Source organism: Somniosus microcephalus, chromosome 21, assembly GCF_052327205.1.
Source record: "Somniosus microcephalus isolate GS21.2 chromosome 21, FLI_Smic_1.0, whole genome shotgun sequence".
Lineage (NCBI taxonomy): Eukaryota > Metazoa > Chordata > Chondrichthyes > Squaliformes > Somniosidae > Somniosus > Somniosus microcephalus.
The window spans coordinates 11341626-11364554 of NC_141007.1; the positions used below are offsets into that span (position 1 = coordinate 11341626).

Below are 22929 nucleotides of genomic sequence, written 5' to 3' on the forward strand. Positions count from 1 at the left end.
GTTGGGCGATTGGGCGATTGGGCAGATGCAGTATAATGTGGATAAATGCGAGGTTATCCACTTTGGTGGCAAAAACAGGAAGACAGATTATTATCTGAACAGCAATAGATTGGGAAAAGAGGAAGTGCAACGAGACCTAGGTGTCCCTGTGCACCAGTTGCTAAAGGTAAGCATGCAGGTGCAGCAGGCGGTTAAGAAGGCAAATAGTATGTTGGCCTTCATAGCAAGAGGATTCGAGTACAGGAGCAAGGATGTCTTGCTGCAGTTGTACAGGGCCTTGGTGAGACCACACCTTGTGTATTGTGTGCAGTTTTGGTTGCCTTATCTGAGGAAGGATGTTCTGGCCATGGAGGGAGTGCAGCGAAGATTCACCAGGCTGATACCTGGGATGGCAGGAATGACGTATGAGGAGAGATTGGGTCGATTGGGCTTATACTCACTGGAGTTTAGAAGAATGAGAGGGGATCTCATTGAAACATATAAAATTCTAACAGGACTAGACAAACTAGATGCAGGAAGGATGTTCCCGATGGCGGGGGAGTCCAGAACCAGGGGTCACAGTCTAAAGATAAGGGGCAAGCTATTTAGGACTGAGATGAGGAGGAATTTCTTCACCCAGAGAGTGGTGAACCTGTGGAATTCTCTACCACAGAAGACAGTTGAGGCCAACTTATTAAATATATTCAAGAAGGAGTTAGATATATTTCTTCAGGCTAAAGGGATCAAGGGATATGGGGAGAAAGCAGGGACGGGGGTACTGAATTTGGATGATCAGCCATGATCTCATTAAATGGCGGAACAGGCTCGAGTGGCCGAATGGCCTACTCCTGCTGCTATCTTCTATGTTTCTATGTACCCCGGTCCTGGGGGGAACCCCCTGTCACCAGTCCTGGGGGGAACCCCCTGTCTCCAGTCCTGGGGGGAACTCCCTGTCTCCAGTCCTGGGGGGAACCCCCTCTGTCACAGATCGGGGGGGGGGGACTCTCTATGCCCCAGTCCTGGGGGGAACTCTCTGTCTCCAGTCCTGGGGGGAACCCCCTCTGTCACAGATCGGGGGGGGGGGGACTCCCTATGCCCCAGTCCTGGGGGGAACTCTCTGTCTCCAGTCCTGGGGGGAACCCCCTGTCACCAGTCCTGGGGAGAATCCCCTTTCTCCGGTCCTGGGGGGAAACCCCTGGCTCCAGTCCTGGGGGGAACCCCCTGTCACCGGTCCTGGGGGGAACCCCCTTTCTCCGGTCCTGGGGGGAGCCCCCTGTCACCAGTCCTGGGGGGAACCCCCTGTCTCCAGTCCTGGGGGGAACCCCTGTCTCCAGTCCTGGGGGGAACTCCCTTTCTCCAGTCCTGGGGGAAACTCCCTGTGTCCCAGTCCTGGAGGTAACTCTCTATCTCAAGTCCTGGGGGGAAAACCCCCTGTCTCCAGTCCTGGGGGGAACCCCCTACCCCTGTGCTGGGGGGAACTCCCCATGTCCCAGTCCTGGGGGGAACTCCCCGTGTCCCAGTCCTGGGGGGACCTCCCCGTGTCCCAGTCCTGGGGGGAACCCCCTACCCCTGTGCTGGGGGGAACTCCCCATGTCCCAGTCCTGGGGGGAACCCCCTGTGTCTCAGTCCTAGGGGTAACCCCCTTTCTCCGGTCCTGGGGGGAACCCCCTGTCTCCAGTCCTGGGGGGAACCCCCTGTCTCCAGTCCTGGGGGGAACCCCCTTTCTCCGGTCCTGGGGGGAACCCCCTGTCTCCAGTCCTGGGGGGAACCCCCTTTCTCCGGTCCTGGGGGGAACCCCCTGTCTCCGGTCCTGGGGGGAACCCCCTGTCTCCAGTCCTGGGGGGAACCCCCTGTCTCCAGTCCTGGGGGGAACCCCCTGTGCCCCAGTCCTGGGGGGAATCCCCCTTTCTCCAGTCCTGGGGGGAACCCCCTGTGCCCCAGTGCTGGGGGGAATCCCCCGTACCCCAGTCCTGGGGTTGTCACACTGTAATTGAACAGATGTGACTATCATTCGCACTGTTTGAATGTCGGAAACAAAAGGGCAGAAAACGCGGCTCTTGGGGTCGATGCGCCGATTTAAAGCCGTGAGTTTGCGGTCTGGCTGTTCGGTCCGCGGCCCGATTTAATCCAGCCCGGAATTGGGATTGTGACTTTCGGACCCAGACATACTTTGTAAATGCAATTAGATAAATCGCTTTCAAACTCCGAACTGTGGAAATCCGGGGCGCCGCCACTGCATTAATGCTTTTGCATTTCAAAGAACGATTATTTTCAAGATGACAAAAAAAAATGTATACTTTTTTTCCTTTAAATTATAAAATGCGACCACGAAGGGACTCGAACCCTCAATCTTCCGATCCGAAGTCGGACGCCTTATCCATTAGGCCACGCGGTCGGTATATTCAATGCAATGGGACGGGACATCCGCACTGGTGAACACCAGGCAGTCATCACATTGCTCAATGGCAGCAGCTCAGTCTCCAGCAGCTCAGCCAGCTCCTCCTCCTCAAACGCTCTCTGCACTCGGGCCTTGGCCCAAACTGAACCAGTCACAAGAGCGACTTTGATGCATTTTGGCAGAAGGAACAGGGAGAGGCAATGTACACTTAATGGCACAGTTTTAAAAGACCTGGAACTCGCTGCCGACGGAAGTGGTGGAAGCGGAGACACTCAATGTTTTCACGGGGAGACTGGATAGGCACTTGAGGGAAATAAACTTGCAGGGCTACGGGGATAGAGCGGGGGAATGGGGCTGACTGGATTGCTCATCGGAGAGCCGGCACGGACTCGATGGGCCGAGTGGCCTCGTTATGACTTCATTGTCCCGCTCGACTTCCTCCTCTGCTCATGGGGGGGTGCCACTCGGAGGTTTGGGCACGGCCAATTCACAGAGACCCCGCCCGGGAGGACATATCATAGAATCATAGAAATTTACAGCACAGGAGGCCATTCGGCCCATCGTGTCTGTGCCGGCCGACAAACAGCTATCTACTCTAATCCCACTTTCCAGCACTTGGTCCGTAGCCCTGCAGGTTACGGCACTTCCAGTGCACATCCAAGTACTTTTTAAATGTGGTGAGGGTTTCTGCCTCCACCACTTTTTCAGGCAGTGAGTTCCAGACCCCCACCACCCTCTGGGTGAAGAGATTTCTCCTCAAATCCCCTTTAAACCTCCAACCAATTACTTTAAATCTATGCCCCTGGTTTTTGACCCCTCTGCTAAGGGAAATAAGAACATAAGAACATAAGAAATAGGAGCAGGAGTAGGCCAATCGGCCCCTCGAGCCTGCTCCGCCATTGAATAAGATCATGGCTGATCTGATCCTAACCGCCAATCCACTATCACAGAAATAGGTCCTTTCTATCCACTTTATCTATGCCCCTCATAATTTTACACACCTCAATAAGGTCTCCCCTCAACCTCCTCTGTTCCAAAGAAAACAACTCCAGCCTATCCAGTCTTTCCTCATAGCTAAAATTCCCCAGCCCATTCCTCGTAAATCTCCTCTGCACCCTCTCTAGTGCAATCACATCCTTCCTGTAATGTGGTGACCAGAACTGCACGCAGTACTCTAGCTGCGGCCTGACTAGTATTTTATACAGTTGAAGCATAACCCCCCTGCTCTTATATTCTATACCTCAGCTAATGAAGGCAAGTATCCTGTATGCCTTCGGTCTCAAATCGGTCTTGGGCCAAACGGGCGACAGTGAATCAGTCTGTTTTACCTTTCCATTGGTTTCAATCCGTCTTTCGGATGAGTCGTTAACCCGAGGGCCCCGTCTGCCCTCTCAGGCGGATGCAAAAAAAATCCCACGGCACTAGGGCGGTCTCCCCGGGGCCCTGGGCCAATACCCCTCAATCAACACCACTAAAACAGATTCTCTGGTCAATTATCACAGTGCTGTTTGTGGGAGCTTGCTGTGCGCAAATCGGCTGCCGCGTTTCCCACATTACAACAGTGACGACACTTCAAAAAGTACTTCATTGGTTGTAAAGCGCTTTGGGAGATCCTGAGGTGGTGAAAGGCGCTATAGGAATGCGAGTCTTTCCTTTTTTCTGTCAATGGTCCAGAAACTGGTGCGAGGTGTAAAACGGGATGCAATTCACTACCATCCATGACCAACATCACCCTCCGCCCCATTCCGATTTCCCGGTTGTTGGTTTCAATGATCGGAAAATTGGACGCACCAGTCAGAGAATCAAGTCCCCACTCAGCGAAAGCTGGGCTTCCTCCACTGCAGCTAACCCTGGCAGCCAACATCCCAATGGTTGGGTGGTCCTGGGAAGCTCATTGGTGAACTGGGTGGTTTCGGCTGGTTAAACTCCCGACAGTAATCCTGTGCCCGCTCGGCCTTTGCTCGGCCAAGCTGCACCCAAGGTCTCTGGAAATTAGGTAAGTGGGGTGTGTCCCTATCAGGAAAACAGGAACTCTACCTGTGTGGGATTCTCAGTAGGTTGGTTTGGAGACTTAGTATCCCGCACCCAGCATAGGAAGAAGAAAGGAACATCGGAACAGGTGAAGGCCATTCAGCCCCTCGAGCCTGTTCCGCCATTCAATGAGATCATGGCTGACCTGCGACCTTACTCCATATACCCGCCTATGGCCTATATCCTTGGAAAACAGTGACAGGATCGGAAAAAGTCAACATGGATTTACAAACTTGACTAACCTACTGGAATTTTTTGAGGATGTAACTAGTAAAATAGATAAGGGAAAAGCAGTGGATGTGGTGTATTTGGACTTTCAGAAGGCTTTCGATAAGGTCCCACATAAGAGATTAGCGTGTAAAGTTAAGGCACATGGGATTGGGGGCAAGGTATTGACTTGGATAGAGAACTGGTTGGCAGATAGAAAGCAAAGAGTTGGAATAAACGGGTCTTTTTCCGAGTGGCAGGCAGTGACTAGTGGGGTACCGCAGGGATCGGTCCTTGGACCCCAGCTATTCACAATATATATTAATGATCTAGACAAGGGAACTAGATGTAATATCTCCAAGTTTGCAGACGACACAAAGCTGGGTGGGCGTGTGTGCTGTGAGGAGGATGCCGAGAAACTACAGGATGATTTGGACAGGTTGGGTGATTGGGCAGAAGCATGGCAGATGCAATATAACGTGGATAAATGTGAGGTTATCCACTTTGTTGTCAAAAACAGGAAGGCAGATTATTATCTGAATGGCAATAGATTGGGAGAAGGGGAAGTGCAACGAGACCTGGGTGTCCTTGTGCACCAGTCGCTGAAGGTAAGCATACAGGTGCAGCAGGCGGTTAAGAAGGCAAATGGTATGTTGGCCTTCATAGTGAGAGGGTTTGAGTACAGGAACAAGGATGTCTTGCTGCAGTTGTACAGGGCCTTGGTGAGACCACATCTTGAGTATTGTGTGCAGTTTTGGTCGCCTTATCTGAGGAAGGATATTCTTGCCATGGAAGGAGTTCAGTGAAGATTCACCAGGCTGATACCTGGGATGGCAGGAATGACGTATGAGGAGAGATTGGGTCGATTGGGCTTATACTCGCGGGAGTTTAGAAGAATGAGAGGGGATCTCATTGAAACTTATAAAATTCTGGCAGGACTGGACAGACTAGATGCAGGGAGGATGTTCCCGATGGTCGGGGAGTCCAGAACCAGGGGTCACAGTCTAAGGATAAGGGGTAAGCCTTTTAGGACTGAGATGAGGAGGAATTTCTTCACCCAGAGAGTGGTGAACCTGTGGAATTCTCTACCACAGAAGGCAGTTGAGGCCAATTCATTAAATATATTCAAGAAGGAGTTGGATATATTTCTTAAGGCTAAAGGGATCAAGGGATATGGAGAGAAAGTAGGGACAGGGTACTGAAATTGGATGATCAGCCATGATCTCATTGAATGGCGGAGCAGGCTCGAGGGGCCGAATGGCCGACTCCTGCTCCTATCTTCTATGTTTCTATGTTTCTATCCCTTCATACCTTTGGTTAACATAAATCTATCAATCTTAGATTTAAAATTAACAATTGACCTCGCATCAATTGCTGTTTGCGGAAGAGAGTTCCAAACTTGTACCACCCTTTGCGTGTAGAAGTGTTTCCTAACTTCACTTCTAGACGAACTAATAGCGCAGACAGAAATGAACAGGTTTGATCTAATAGCCATTACAGAGACGTGGTTGCAAAGTGGCCAAGGTTGGGAACTAAATATTCCCGGATACTTCACTTTTAGAAGAGATAGGCGAAATGGGAAAGGAGGAGGGGCCCTGATAATAAATGATGGGATATTTATTGGTGAATATCTTATATTTACGGCCCCTAGTTCTGGTCTCCCCCACAAGTGGAAACATCTTCTCCACGTCTGATACAAAGCTGGGTGGGAATGTAAGTTGGGAGGAGGATGCAAGGAGGCTTCAAGGGGATATAGACAGGCTAAGTGAGTGGGCAAGAACATGGCAAATGGAATATAATGTGGAGAAATGTGAAGTTATCCACTTTGGTAGGAAAAATAGAAAAGCAGAGTATTTTTTAAATGGTGAGAGATTGGGAAATGTTGGTGTTCAGAGGGACCTGGGTGTCCTTGTACACGAATCACTGAAAGTTAACATGCAGGTACAGCAAGCAATTAGAAAGCAAATGGTATGTTGGCCTTTATTACAAGAGGATTTGAGTATAAGAGTAAAGACACCTTACTGCAATTATATCGGGCCCTGGGGAGACCACACCTGGAGTATTGTGTACAGTTTTGGTCTCCTTACCTAAGGAAGGATATACTTGCCATAGAGGGAGTGCAACGAAGGTTCACCAGACTGGTTTCTGGGATGGGGGGATTGTCCTATGAGGAGAGATTGAGTAGACTAGGCCTATATTCTCTAGAGTTTAGAAGAATGAGAGGTGATCGCATTGAAACATACAAAATTCTTACAGGGCTTGACAGGGTAGATGCAGGGAGGATGTTTCCCCTGGCTGGGGAGTCTAGAACCAGGGGTCACAGTCTCAGAATAAGGGGCCGGCCATTTAGGACTGAGATGAGGAGAAATTTCTTCACTCAGAGGGTGGTGAATCTTTGGAATTCTCTGCCCCAGAGGGCTGTGGAGGCTCAGTCATTGGGTATATTCAAGACAGAAATCGATAGATTTTTGAATATTAAGGGAATCAAGGGATATGGAGATAGTGCAGGAAAGTGGAGATGAGGTAGAAGATCAGCCAGGATCTCATTGAATGGCAGAACAGGCTCGAAGGGCCAAATGGCCGACTCCTGCTCCTATTTCTTAGGTTCTCATGTTTATACTCTACATGAGTCTCCTCCCAACCTATTTAATCTCACCCTATCAACATATCCTTCTATTATTTTCTCCCTCATATGCTTATCTCGCTTTCCCTTAAATGTATCTATACTATTCGCCTGAACCACTCCCTGTGGTAGCGAGTTCCACATTCTCACCACTCTCCGGGTAAAGAAGTTTCCCCTGAATTCCCTGTTGGATTTATTGGTGAATATCTTATATTTATGGCCCTAGTTTTGGTCTCACCCACAAGTGGAAACATCTTCTCTATGTCTACCCTTTCGAACCCTTTCATAATCTTAAAGGTCACCCCTCAGCCTTCCCTTTTCTAGAGAGAGAGCCCCAGCCTGTTCAATCTTTCCTGATAGTTAGAACCTCTCAGTTCTGGTAAATCTTTTTTACACCTTCCCCAGTGCTTCTAAATCCTTTTTATAATATGGAGACCACAGTTGTTCACAGTACTCCAAGTGTGGTCTAACCAAGGTCGATACAAGTTTAACATAAACTTTAACACAAAAGTAAAATACTGCGGATGCTGGAAATCTGAAATAAAAACAAAGAATGCTGGAAATACTCAGCAGGTCAGGCAGCATCTGTGGAGAAAGAAACAGAGTTAACGTTTCAGGTCGATGACCCTTCATCAGAACTGGAAAAAGCTGGAGATCGAACAGGTTTTATCAAGTGCAGGGGCGGGGAAAGTGGGGAGGGGAGGAAAGAGCAAAAGGGAAGGTCTGTGATAGGATGGAAGGCAGGAGAGATTAAGAAAGATTAAGAGATGGTGCGAGGCAAAAGGAGATGGTAATGGGACAAGTTAAGAAACAAAAGATGGCTCTAGATGAAGTGTAAATGGCAATGGCAGAATGATCGACAGCTGCCATGTGAGAGAGAGAAAAAATAAATAAATAAAATAAATTTATAAAAAGGATGGGGGCCGAGGTTATGGTCTGAACTTGTTGAACTCGATGTTGAGTCCCGAAGGCTGTAAAGTACCTAATCGAAAGATGAGATGCTGTTCCTCGAGCTTACGCTGAGCTTCACTGGAACAGTGTAAGAGGCCGAGGGCGGAGAGGTCAGAGTGGGAGTGGAGCGGAGAATTAAAGTGACAGGCGACCGGAAGCTCGGGGTCACCCTTACGGACTGAACGGAGGTGTTCCGCAAAGCTTCCGGTCGCCTGTCACTTTAATTCTCCGCTCCACTCCCACTCGGACCTCACTGCCCTCGGCCTCTTGCATTGTTCCAGTGAAGCTCAGCGTAAGCTCGAGGAACAGCACCTCATCTTCCGATTAGGCCCTTTACAGCCTTCTGGATTCAACATAGAGTTCAACAATTTCAGACTATAACCTCGGCCCCCATCCTTTTTTCCATTTATTTTATTTATTTATTTTTATTTTTTTTCTCTCTCACATGGCAGCTGTCGATCATTCTGCCGGTGCGATTTACACTTCATCTAGAGCCATCTTTTGTTGCTTAACTTGTCCCATTACCATCTCCTTCTGCCTTGCACCATCATCCCTTTTGTCTCTCAATCTCTCCTGCCTTCCAGCCTATCACAGACCTTCCCTTTTGTTCTTTCCCCCTCCCCAGCCCCTACACTTGCTTAAAAACCTGTTCCATCTCCAGCTTTTTCCAGTTCTGACAAAGGGTCATCGACCTGAAACGTTAACCCTGTTTCTCTCTCCACGGATGCTACCTGACCTGCTGAGTATTTCCAGCATTTTCTGTTTTTATTTAACATAAACGCTCTGTTTTTACATAAGAACATAAGACGTAGGAGCAGGAGTCGGTCATTCGGCCTCTCGAGCCTGCTCCGCCATTCAATAAGATCATGGTGTGGAGATGCCGGAGTTGGACTGGGGTGGACAACTGTGAGAAGTCACACATCACCAGGTTATAGTCCAACACCTTTATTTGAAATCACAAGCTTTCGGAGTGCTGCTCCTTCGTCAGGTGAAGTGGAGAAATGCATAAAAACACAGCTTATATAGTCAGAGAATAATGTCAGATGTTTACAGGTAATCTTTCTAACTGCCATTTATCACACCTCGGCAGAGAGATAATCACAGCAATCAAAGGTGTGAATGGGGTCCAAACAGGTCAGTCAGGGAAACATTACATCAAAGAACAATGAGGTGGGGTCACAAGGGCTGAAATATTGCAGATGCTGGGGTCTGTATGAAAAACAAAAAAACAGACAAAAAACATTTTTTTTTTTTGCTGGAAATCACAGCAGGTCCGGCCGCATCTGTGTAGAGAGAACAAGCCAATGTCGACTCGAGTCTGGATGACCCTGCGTCAGGTGGGGTTACATGTAGCGTGACATGAACCCAAGATCTCGGTATACACCAGATACATCGACGACATTTTCTTCCTGTGGGTCCATACCCACAGCGAAGAATCACTGAAAAGACTACATGATAACATCAACAAGTTCCATCCCACCATCAAACTCACCATGGACTACTCCTCAGAATCGGTTTCATTCTTGGACACACGAATCTCCATCAAAGACGGACACCTCAGCACTTCACTCTACCGCAAGCCCACGGACAACCTCACGATGCTTCACTTCTCCAGCTTCCACCCTAACCACGTTAAAGAAGCCATCCCCTATGGACAAGCCCTGCGAATACACAGGATCTGCTCAGACGAGGAGGAACGCGATGGACACCTACAGACACTGAAAGACGCCCTTGTAAGAACGGGATATGACGCTCGACTCGTCGATCGACAGTTCCGACGGGCCACAGCGAAAAATCGCACCGACCTCCTCAGAAGACAAACACGGGACACAACCAACAGAGTACCCTTCGTCGTCCAGTACTTCGCCGGAGCGGAGAAACTACGCCATGTTCTTCGCAGCCTTCAACATGTCATCGATGATGACGAACACCTCGCTAAGGCCATCCCCACGCCTCCACTACTCGCTTTCAAACAGTCGCCTAACCTCAAACAGACCATCGTTCGCAGCAAATTACCCAGCTTTCAGGAGAACAGCGACCATGACAACACACAACCCTGCCACAGCAACCTCTGCAAGACATGCCAGATCATCAACACAGATACCATCATCACACGTGAGGACACCACCCACCAGGTACATGGTACATACTCATGTGACTCGGCCAACGTTGTCTACCTCATACGTTGCAGGAAAGGATGCCCCAGAGCATGGTACATCGGCGAGACCATGCAGACACTGCGACAACGGATGAACGGACACCGCGCAACAATCACCAGGCAGGAGTGTTCCCTCCCAGTCGGGGAACACTTCAGCAGTCAAGGACATTCAGCCTCCGATCTTCGGGTAAGCATTCTCCAAGGCGGCCTTTGAGACACACGACAACGCAAAATCGTCGAGCAGAAACTGATAGCCAAGTTCTGCACCCAACAGGACGGCCTCAACCGGGATCTTGGGTTCATGTCACGCTACATGTAACCCCACCTGACGCAGGGTCATCCAGACTCGAGTCGACATTGGCTTGTTCTCTCTACACAGATGCGGCCGGACCTGCTGTGATTTCCAGCAAAAAAAAATGTTTTTTGTCTGTTTTTTTGTTTTTCATACAGACCCCAGCATCTGCAATATTTGACCCCTTGTGACCCCCACCTCATTGTTCTTTGATGTAATGTTTTCCTGACTGGCCTGTTTGGACCCCATTCACACCTTTGATTGCTGTGATTATCTCTCTGCCGAGGTGTGATAAATGGCAGTTGGCAAGATTACCTGTAAACATCTGACATGATTCTCTGACTATATAAGCTGTGTCTTTATGCATTTCTCCACTTCACCTGACGAAGGAGCAGCGCTCCGAAAGCTTGTGATTTCAAATAAAGCTGTTGGACTATAACCTGGTGTTGTGTGACTTCTTACATTTGTCCACCTCAGTCCAACTCCGGCATCTCCACACCATGGCTACTATCGACACCACAAACTGCCGGCTCAAAGTGGAGAGGATCTCCAAGAAGATCGCGCATATCGACACAGACATCAAGTTTCGACAGAGATGCAAGAAAGCAGACAAGATCCCGAAAGGACTACAGATCACGAACCCGCTCAAGTCGACCTACAACACAGACTACGCTGAGAGACTCTGCCGTCGTACCTCTCGCACACTCCTCAACCATCTCGTACACCAGCTCTACAGCAGACGCCGCAACCTCGAAACCGAGATGGAGTCCATGTTCTCAGCCTGTGCTCAGGACACAGCAGACCAGCTACGAGACACCGCCAAACAAACAAGGCAACGGAACTACGCTACCTACATGCACACCAAGAACAGGAAGCTTGAGAAACTCGGCATCACCAGCAGCAGCAACCAAGCCTCCCCCGGTACCACGGTTGAAACCACAGGGAAATCCATCGTCAACCTGTCCGACCACACCCTTCAACCAGACGAAATTGAAGTTCTCAGCCGAGGGCTCAATTTCTGCCCCACCACCAAAATGGATCCCATCGGTCTCGCGGCAGACACAGAGGAATTCATCAGGAGAATGAGGCTCCGGGAATTCTTCCACAAATCCCAAGATGTCAGCAGTGAACCCAATGAGACAATCAATGATCCGGAGCAGAGACAGAGGGATCCGCAGTGCAGCGACCGAAGAAGAAAGAGTCAAATTGGACCTCTCTGGAGGGTCGCTGCCCTAAGCTTGACATGTATGCTCAAGCTGTCAGGAGATGCATCAACGCCAGATTCATCAGCCGCACTCACAAGACAGTCCAGAATGTCACCCGAGCACAACGCAACGCCATCCACGCTCTCAAGACCAACCGCAACATCGTCATCAAACCAGCAGACAAAGGAGGCGCCATCGTCATACAGAACAGAACGGACTATTGCAAAGATGTATACCGACAACTGGACAACCAGGAACACTACAGACAGTTACCCGCAGATCCGACCAAAGAACACACCCGCCAACTCAACAGACTGATCAAAACCTTCGATCCAGACCTTCAAAGCATCCTACATGCTCTCATCCCACGTACTCCCCGCGTGGGAGACTTCTACTGCCTCCCAAAGATACACAAAGCCAACACACCCGGACATCCTATCGCATCAGGCAACGGAACCCTGTGTGAGAACCTCTCTGGATATGTCGAGGGCACCCTGAAACCCATCGTACAGGGAACCCCCAGCTTCTGTCGCGACACTACAGACTTCTTACAGAAACTCAGCACCCACGGACCAGTTGAACCAGGAACACTCCTCGCCACGATGGACGTCTCGGCACTCTACACCAGTATCCCCCACAATGACGGCATCGCTGCGACAGCCTCAGTACTCAACACTAACAACAGCCAATCTCCAGACGCCATCCTACAACTCATCCGCTTCATCCTTGACCACAATGTCTTCACCTTCGACAACCAGTTCTTTACCGAAACACACGGAACAGCCATGGGGACCAAATTCGCACCCCAATACGCAAACATCTTCATGCACAAGTTCGAGCAAGACTTCTTCGCTGCACAGGATCTCCAACCAACGCTATACACCAGATACATCGACGACATTTTCTTCCTATGGACCCACGGCGAAGAATCACTGAAAAGACTACACGATAACATCAACGAGTTCCATCCCACCATCAAACTCACCATGGACTACTCCTCAGAATCAGTTTCATTCTTGGACACACGAATCTCCATCAAAGACGGACACCTCAGCACTTCACTCTACCGCAAGCCCACGGACAACCTCACGATGCTTCACTTCTCCAGCTTCCACCCTAACCACGTTAAAGAAGCCATCCCCTATGGACAAGCCCTGCGAATACACAGGATCTGCTCAGACGAGGAGGAACGCGATGGACACCTACAGACACTGAAAGACGCCCTTGTAAGAACGGGACATGACGCTCGACTCGTCGATCGACAGTTCCGACGGGCCACAGCGAAAAATCGCACCGATCTCCTCAGAAGACAAACATGGGACACAACCAACAGAGTACCCTTCGTCGTCCAGTACTTCGCTGGAGCGGAGAAACTACGCCATGTTCTTCGCAGCCTTCAACATGTCATCGATGACGACGAACACCTCGCTAAGGCCATCCCCACGCCTCCACTACTCGCTTTCAAACAGCCACCTAACCTCAAACAGACCATCGTTCGCAGCAAATTACCCAGCTTTCAGGAGAACAGCGACCACGACACCACACAACCCTGCCACAGCAACCTCTGCAAGACATGCCAGATCATCAACACAGATACCATCATCACACGTGAGGACACCACCCACCAGGTACATGGTACATACTCATGTGACTCGGCCAACATTGTCTACCTCATACGTTGCAGGAAAGGATGCCCCGGAGCATGGTACATCGGCGAGACCATGCAGACACTGCGACAACGGATGAACGGACACCGCGCAACAATCACCAGGCAGGAGTGTTCCCTTCCAGTCGGGGAACACTTCAGCAGTCAAGGACATTCAGCCTCCGATCTTCGGGTAAGCATTCTCCAAGGCGGCCTTCGAGACACACGACAACGCAAAATCGTCGAGCAGAAACTGATAGCCAAGTTCCGCACCCATGAGGACGGTCTCAACCGAGATCTTGGGTTCATGTCACGCTACATGTAACCCCACCTGACGCAGGGTCATCCAGACTCGAGTCGACATTGGCTTGTTCTCTCTACACAGATGCGGCCGGACCTGCTGTGATTTCCAGCAAAAAAAAAATGTTTTTTGTCTGTTTTTTTGTTTTTCATACAGACCCCAGCATCTGCAATATTTGACCCCTTGTGACCCCACCTCATTGTTCTTTGATGTAATGTTTTCCTGACTGGCCTGTTTGGACCCCATTTACACCTTTGATTGCTGTGATTATCTCTCTGCCGAGGTGTGATAAATGGCAGTTAGAAAGATTACCTGTAAACATCTGACATTATTCTCCGACTATATAAGCTGTGTCTTTATGCATCTCTCCACTTCACCTGATGAAGGAGCAGCGCTCCGAAAGCTTGTGATTTCAAATAAAGCTGTTGGACTATAACCTGGTGTTGTGTGACTTCTTGCAATAAGATCATGGCTGATCCAATCTTGGCCTCAACTCCACTCCCCTGCCCGCTCCCCATAACCCTCGACTCCCTTACCTTTCAAAAATCTGTCCATCTCCACCTTAAATATATTCAATGACCCAGCCTCCACAGCTCTAATTTTCAATTCTATCCCTCTAGAAATGAACCCCAATGCTTTGTTTGCTTATTTTATGGCCGTATTAACCTGCGTCACTAATTTTAGTGATTTGTGTATCTGTTCCCCCAGATCATTGATTCTCAAACTTTTTTGGTTGAAGGACACATTGTCAAATGGATCAATAATCACGGACCCCACCATCTAAATTATAATATAATATAATACTGAATGTTCCACGTATCCCACAAAATAGTTTCCATTTTTATATCAGCACAAGTGGGCCGGACTGGACCAACCCAGACTGACCAATTCAGACTGACCAACTCAGACTGACCGACCCAGACTGACCGACCCAGACTGACCAATTCAGACTGACCGAGCCAGACTGGACCGAGCCAGACTGACCGACCCAGACTGACCGACCTGGAGTAGACTGAGCCAGACTGAACAACCCAGACTGACCGACCCAGACTGGACCAACCCAGACTGACCGAGCCAGACTGGACCAAGCCAGACTGACCAACTCAGAATGACCGACCCAGACTGACCAATCCAGACTGACCGACCCAGACTGCCCGACCCAGGCTAGACTGAGCCAGACTGACCAACTCAGACTGACCGACCCAGACTGACCGACCCGAAGTAGACCGAGCCAGACTGACCAACCCAGACTGACCGAGCCAGACTGACCGACCCAAACTAAACTGAGTCAGACTGACCGACCCAAACTAAACTGAGTCAGACTGACCAACCCAGACTCACACTATGCGGCCTCCTCTACATTGAGGAGACCAAACGCAGATTGGGTGATCGCTTTGCTGAACACCTCCCTTCAGTCCGCAAGCATGACCCCGAGCTTCGGGTCGCTTGCCATTTTAATTCTCCGCTCCGGGTTTTGATGAAGCCGTTCCGGGTTTCCCCAGTTATCACTCCGCTCCGGGTTTCCCCGGTTACCGCTCCGTGCCGCGCATGCGTAGAGCAACAAAGGTGAGGCCGGAAGTGTGCCGCGGCCATGAAGCAGAGCCAGTTGTCAGTCACCAAACGCTGGGCTAAACCGTTGCTGCTCGGGGCGGTCATCACGGGGCTGGTGGCGGCCTTTCTGTACAGGTTAGCCAGCATTCTGTGCCGTCAGTTAGTTATATCCCAGGGCGCGGCGCTCGGGGGTCACCAGGTGACCTCCAGAGGTCATGGCCCATCCCGAATGGTGGCTGGTTACCATGGAGACTGGAGCCCCCTGCACAATGGCCAGGCTGGGGCAGCACAGCATAGGTTGGCATCTGTAGACTATGCCCAGTCAGTACCTTCCAGGAGAATTGGCCAAACTGACTGAAAGCCCTGGTGCTCAGTTGGTAGTCTTGGTGAGACCACACCTTGAGTATTGTATGCAGTTTTGGTCGCCTTATCTGAGGAAGGATGTTCTTGCCATGGAGGGAGTGCAGCGAAGATTCACCAGACTGATACCTGGGATGGCAGGAATGACGTATAAGGAGATTGGGTCGATTAGGCTTATATTCGCTGGAGTTTAAAAAACTTATACAATTCTAACAGGACTGGACAGACTAGATGCAGGAAGGATGTTCCCGACGGTCAGGGAGTCCAGAACCAGGGGTCACAGTCTAAGGATAAGGGGTAAGCCATTTAGGACAGAGATGAGGAGGAATTTCTTCACCCAGAGTGGTGAACCTGTGGAATTTTCTCCCACAGAAGACAGTGGAGGCCAATACATTAAATATATTCAAGAAGGAGTTGGATATATTTCTTAAGGCTAAAGGGATCAAGGGGTATGGAGAGAAAGCAGGGACCGGGTACTGAATTTGGATGATCAGCCATGATCGCATTGAATGGCAGAGCAGGCTCGAGGGGCCGAATGGCCTACTCCTATCTGCTATGTTTCTATGTAGCACCCTCACCGGAGTCAGGTTGTTCGTTCTTGTCCCACTCCACAGCCTTGAGCCCATAATCTAGACTGACTCTCCAGTGCAGTGCTGAGGGAGTGCTGCACTGTCGGAGGTGCCGTCTTTCAGATGAGACGTTAAACCGAGGCCCCGTCTGCTCTCTCAGGTGGACGTAAAAGATCCCGTGACACTATTTTGAAGAGGAGCAGGGAAGTTCTCCCTGGGGCCAATATATATCCCCCAACCAATGTCACAAAAAACATTATCTGGTCATTATCACATTGCTGTTTGTGGGAGCTTGCTGTGCGCAAATTGGCTGCTGTGTTTCTCACATTACAACGGTGAGTGCACTTCAAAAAGTACTTCATTGGCTGTAAAGTGCTTTGTGACATCCTGAGGTCGTGAAAGGCGCTGTAGAAATGCAAGTCTTTTTTTTCTTTCCTGGTGGTTAAGATACCCATATAAATCTCAAAATGGCAAATTGTGAAACTTTTCAGTAAACATAATTTGTAGGCTGGCACCAGAAAGAATGACTGCAAAAACTGCTGGATTGTAATGAAACCTGTTTGGAATTTCTAAATGTCTTTCAGGGAAGGGAACCTGCCACCCCTACCCAGGCTGGGCCTACCTGTGACTCCAGTCCCACACTGAGTGTGATTTACAAAAGGGCAACTAGGGGTGTCCCAAGAACAAATTTTTAAATAATTTGTCACAATCTCCTTGTGTCTAGTATTGTTTTATGTTTTGAACAGACACAGTTTTTTCCCGGACATCGAAGAGATTCGTGCCAGAGAACGGAACAAATACAATGAGAAGTTGCAGGTGATTCTGGAACGAAGGGAAAAGCAACTGCTGGAAGTGGAACAGAAGAAACCATCCCGGTGAGCTTGGGAAAGAGGAGTGGAACACCCGAGTGCCAATAGGCAGTGTCATCAGGTGCCCCTATCCAAGAGACTGCAGCCACGCATGGTGCACTAGCATGGCACATGGACTGAGCGACTGAGCCAAAAGGATTGAGCGTACTCATCCAAAATGTACAGGAAGATTGAAATGCTCCTTAGAGGATCACACTAAGATTAAAGTTACCTGATGTAACACAAATAATCATTTATATATATGTAATAAAAACTAAACTTTGGTATAATCAAATGATTTGTTTGTTAAACTCAAAACAAAGGACTTCTCCACTTGTTCAAACACAAGAGGCTCCACCATCACCTACTGGGTAGAAGTACCATTTTCAATAGCACCGAGACATACAGGCCAGACGGTCACAGGTTTCACCCTTGTCTTTTCATCAGTTAGTTGCCAACCGAGGCAGTACTGGGGAGGGGAAGGATGGGTATTGCAGCCGGTCTCAGCACTGCACCTCGAGGGTAAAGGTTAAAAATTGCCTGCTGATGCTCACAAGTCTCCTTTGATGAGGTGCCAGAAGAAAATGAGGCAGGTTCCATGAGCTCCCGGCCCAGTTTCCATCTACATACTGTGCCCAGGCTCAGTAAGAGGGAAAGCTGCCCGGGCCCAATCAGAAATGGTGGGAAGAAAGAATGAAATACAAGCAATTCCATTCAAGTAAAATAGTGATCAGGAGCACCGGCTGAGGCCAGTTTCAGTGCCCTTTCTGCTGTGTTGTTTGCACCTCACCATGGCCTTACCTAGACCCTGCCGCAGGTAGGGGAGGGCTCCTCTCTGGGAATTTGGCTAAATGTTGTCAAGACTTCAAATAATGAGACATTTAATAAGCTGATAAAAACCAAACAACACAAACACCAGAACACACTGAATAGCCCAAAGTCCTGTCTGCAGCCAACGACATGCTTTAATTATTGTCCAGTATAAAGTGAAGTGTTATCACTGGGCTCGTCCGGTGTATCAGCACCAACATGACATAGGAAAATTAGTTAACAAGACACACTCATGTGTTACACATCTTGTCTAATGTTTTTAATTCATCCTCTCATATTACACCCATGAGTGACAGACCTGTACCCACCAGTACTGTACCCCAGTGTTATACAGTGACAGACCTGTACCCACCAGTACTGTACCCCAGTGTTATAAAGTGACAGACCTGTACCCACCAGTACTGTACCCCAGAGTTATACAGTGTCAGACCTGTACCCACTGGTACTGTACCCCAGGGTTACACAGTGACAGACCTGTACCCACCGGTACTGTACCCGTGTTATACAGTGACAGACCTGTACCCACCGGTACTGTACCCGTGTTATACAGTGACAGACCTGTACCCACCAGTACTGTACCCCAGTGTTATACAGTGACAGACCTGTACCCACCGGTACTGTACCCGTGTTATACAGTGACAGACCTGTACCCACCAGTACTGTACCCCAGTGTTATACAGTGACAGACCTGTACCCACCAGTATTGTACCCCAGTGTTATACAGTGACAGACCTGTACCCACCGGTACTGTACCCCAGTGTTACACAGTGACAGACCTGTACCCACCAGTACTGTACCCCAGTGTTATACAGTGACAGACCTGTACCCACCAGTACTGTACCCCAGTGTTATAAAGTGACAGACCTGTACCCACCAGTATTGTACCCCAGTGTTATACAGTGACAGACCTGTACCCACCGGTACTGTACCCGTGTTATACAGTGACAGACCTGTACCCACCAGTACTGTACCCCAGTGTTATACAGTGACAGACCTGTACCCACCAGTATTGTACCCCAGTGTTATACAGTGACAGACCTGTACCCACCGGTACTGTACCCCAGTGTTATACAGTGACAGACCTGTACCCACCAGTACTGTACCCGTGTTATACAGTGACAGACCTGTACCCACCAGTACTGTACCCGTGTTATACAGTGACAGACCTGTACCCACCAGTACTGTACCCGTGTTATACAGTGACAGACCTGTACCCACCGGTACTGTACCCCAGTGTTATACAGTCACAGACCTGTACCCACCAGTACTGTACCCCAGTGTTATACAGTGACAGACCTGTACCCACCGGTACTGTACCCCAGTGTTATACAGTCACAGACCTGTACCCACCAGTACTGTACCCCAGTGTTATACAGTGACAGACCTGTACCCACCAGTACTGTACCCCAGCGTTATACAGTGACAGACCTGTACCCACCAGTACTGTACCCCAGTGTTATACAGTGACAGACCTGTACCCACCAGTACTGTACCCCAGTGTTATACAGTGACAGACCTGTACCCACCGGTACTGTACCCCAGTGTTATACAGTCACAGACCTGTACCCACCAGTACTGTACCCGTGTTATACAGTGACAGACCTGTACCCACCAGTACTGTACCCCAGTGTTATACAGTGACAGACCTGTACCCACCAGTACTGTACCCCAGAGTTATACAGTGTCAGACCTGTACCCACTGGTACTGTACCCCAGTGTTACACAGCTCAAAATGCTCTCTCCAGCGGAACCTAAATTTGGATGGGCACAACCTAGAATTGTATGGCTGGCGTTTTGCACAGTTCGATTGGCACAGTGTGAAAATTCTGCACATTTCGATTGGCACTGTGTGAAAATTCTGCACATACAGCACAATACTAGAGTGAAATCCTAGTGACAATACTGAGTGGTTTAATCATCTTATCATTATGTCATAAAAGTACAGTGACCCAATGCAAGAGGGGGGAAAAAAACCATTAACAAGAATTGTGGAATTTCACTTAATTAAGTGTTTACTCAATAATTACAATACTGCATCATTCCCCTCCCCCCCAGAACCTGCCCTGAATTCATTGAGTGGAATCCATGCACACAATGCTCCATAGGAAGAAAAGAAAGGAATTCTCACAAAGCAGACAATAAAATGGCTGTGGCTCTCCTTCCTAGTCGCCGAGGAACGAGCAGCATCACAGGTCTGTTAAAGGCAATTAAATGCATTGGTTGAATATATATTGCACAACAACAAACAATGACACGGGGGAGATTTGGCAGCTTTTACAATTAATTCTTGAGAGAAGTGCCGTGAGCCTCTCCTAGGCTTCAAGTGAAAGGCAGAGAGGCCGAGTTCTTCAGTAAAATGAGCCCACAGATCAAGGAGGTCCGTGTGAACTGAAAGCGTCGAGGCCGGTGTCAGAGTATGGCAAAGGTTTGGTGTCCCCAGCAAGTGGAGGACCCCTCTTCAAGGTACGGAATGTAAACAGCAATTCCGATCCAGTAAGGTCACATTCTCGAGCCTCGCTCTTGCAGAATCTGTGTTTTCCAAAAAAAAAAAAAAATCAGGAGACAAGATCGTTAGAAGTTTTTAGGAGAAGGAAAAAGTAGGTAGGTCAAACAAACCCAAGTGTTTTGATAGATCTCAACCCCACTGTGTCAAAATATCCCCCGATCCCTTCTCTCCAGGATTGCGTCTAACTGTCTCCATATTCGTACGTTCCACATTCTAAGCCGTAACAACAAAACGCAAAGAATATCTCAAACTGCCTCAACTTGACTGCGTGAGGTTGGCATGTCCTGTGACAGCGAGAGCAAGAGGCGAAGGGAGGGACAGAGCGGTACCTTGGCTTTCTCACTAGGCTCTATGACGATTCCATTCGTTGAGTTATTCAGCTCCCTGGAGACAACACAGAGGAATTCAGCCTGATCTTCGTTGCCGTAGTTGTAGGAGGACCCGATGCTAATGAGCTGAGAGAGAACCGCAGAATTTGAATTAGCAGCAGCACACACTGGGCACCAGGTAAAATTACACACACCTTTCTTACAGCCTTCCACAGCAAGAAAGTTTCCGCCCCAATGTAATCAGATGCAGCAACCATCTGAGTGGGAGAGATCACCAGACACAGCAGCCTCGAGATCTACTCGATCCCGTGAGATCCAGAGACTGGCAGTTCCCAGCCAGCTGGTGTGTAACACAAAGCCACACCTTCTACAATACGCTGCCTGCGGATGGCATCGGGATGGAGCTTATCCCTACAACGTGGAATCCATAACCGCACGCTGTAACATACTGGTGAAATCGCGCTATATGATATTAGCATGCCACCACCTAATCTGTTCAGTTTCTAATATCACACAGCGTGATTCACTCCGTAGTTGCTATGCATGGGTATGCATCCATGTTCAAATCTGTTATTCTAATGCATTTAACCCTCTATTATAAACAGATCTTCTTTTATTAAAATAGTAGCTGGGAGGAATTTCTCACAAGCACACCTGTATTTTAATATCGCATTACACAACTGCACCCCAATACAGTCATCTTCTCCGTACAACAATCAAACTGGGTGCAGAACATTATTTAAAGGTTTATATGAACAATGGTTATAGGGGCCTACTGGGTGACACGGGCAACTCCCACCCTATCTAGCGCAGGATGTAGAGGGCCAGAGATTAACGCCCACCCTATATAGCGCAGGATGTAGAGGGCCAGAGATTAACGCCCACCCTGTATAGCGCAGGATGTAGAGGGCCAGAGATTAACGCCCACCCTATATAGCGCAGGATGTAGAGGGCCAGAGATTAACGCCCACCCTATACAGCGCAGGATGTAGAGGGCCAGAGGTTAACGCCCACCCTATATAGCGCAGGATGTAGAGAGCCAGAGATTAACGCCCACCCTATATAGCGCAGGATGTAGAGGGCCAGAGATTAACGCCCACCCTATATAGCGCAGGATGTAGAGGGCCAGAGATTAACGCCCACCCTATATAGCGCAGGATGTAGAGGGCCAGAGATTAACGCCCACCCTGTATAGCGCAGGATGTAGAGGGCCAGAGATTAACGCCCACCCTATATAGCGCAGGATGTAGAGGGCCAGAGATTAACGCCCACCCTATATAGCGCAGGATGTAGAGGGCCAGAGATTAACGCCCACCCTGTATAGCGCAGGATGTAGAGGGCCAGAGATTAACGCCCACCCTATATAGCGCAGGATGTAGAGGGCCAGAGATTAACTCCCACCCTATATAGCGCAGGATGTAGAGGGCCAGAGATTAACGCCCACCCTATACAGCGCAGGATGTAGAGGGCCAGAGATTAACGCCCACCCTATATAGCGCAGGATGTAGAGGGCCAGAGATTAACTCCCACCCTATATAGCGCAGGATGTAGAGGGCCAGAGATTAACTCCCACCCTATACAGCGCAGGATGTAGAGAGCCAGAGATTAACGCCCACCCTATATAGCGCAGGATGTAGAGGGCCAGAGATTAACGCCCACCCTATATAGCGCAGGATGTAGAGGGCCAGAGATTAACGCCCACCCTATATAGCGCAGGATGTAGAGAGCCAGAGATTAACTCCCACCCTATATAGCGCAGGATGTAGAGGGCCAGAGATTAACGCCCACCCTATATAGCGCAGGATGTAGAGGGCCAGAGATTAACTCCCACCCTATACAGCGCAGGATGTAGAGAGCCAGAGATTAACGCCCACCCTATATAGCGCAGGATGTAGAGGGCCAGAGATTAACGCCCACCCTGTATAGCGCAGGATGTAGAGGGCCAGAGATTAACGCCCACCCTGTATAGCGCAGGATGTAGAGGGCCAGAGATTAACGCCCACCCTATATAGCGCAGGATGTAGAGGGCCAGAGATTAACGCCCACCCTATATAGCGCAGGATGTAGAGAGCCAGAGATTAACGCCCACCCTATATAGCGCAGGATGTAGAGGGCCAGAGATTAACACCCACCCTATACAGCGCA

At 49.3% G+C, this 22929-nt stretch overlaps 1 protein-coding gene, 1 long non-coding RNA gene and 1 other non-coding gene across 4 annotated transcripts in view; 1 reads left to right on the plus strand and 2 right to left on the minus strand.

Annotated features, from left to right (window-relative positions):
• Positions 1-2301: 2301 nt before the first annotated feature.
• Positions 2302-2374, minus strand: trnar-ucg (transfer RNA arginine (anticodon UCG)). The gene has a single exon. It is a non-coding gene; the product is annotated as a tRNA-Arg (tRNA).
• Positions 2375-15339: 12965 nt separating this feature from the next.
• LOC147102595 (uncharacterized) lies at positions 15340-17413 on the plus strand. Its single transcript, XR_015073030.1, has 2 exons — positions 15340-15476; positions 17017-17413. It is a non-coding gene; the product is annotated as an uncharacterized LOC147102595 (long non-coding RNA).
• A 645-nt stretch (positions 17414-18058) lies between these two features.
• Positions 18059-22929, minus strand: part of LOC147102596 (BTB/POZ domain-containing protein KCTD2-like) — a 36740-nt gene continuing 31869 nt past the window's right edge. The window contains exons 5-7 of one of the 2 annotated variants that reach the window (XR_015073029.1): positions 20785-20910; positions 19552-20478; positions 18059-19509 (exon numbers count right to left, since the gene is read on the minus strand). Coding sequence is in view for 1 of the 2 variants with exons in the window: in XM_085963240.1 (XP_085819366.1) it covers positions 20449-20478; positions 20785-20910 (156 nt within the window). In the remaining variant the exon portion in view is untranslated. Of the gene's footprint in view, positions 20479-20784; positions 20911-22929 lie in introns of both variants that reach the window. The other variant, XM_085963240.1, reaches the window with a different exon arrangement.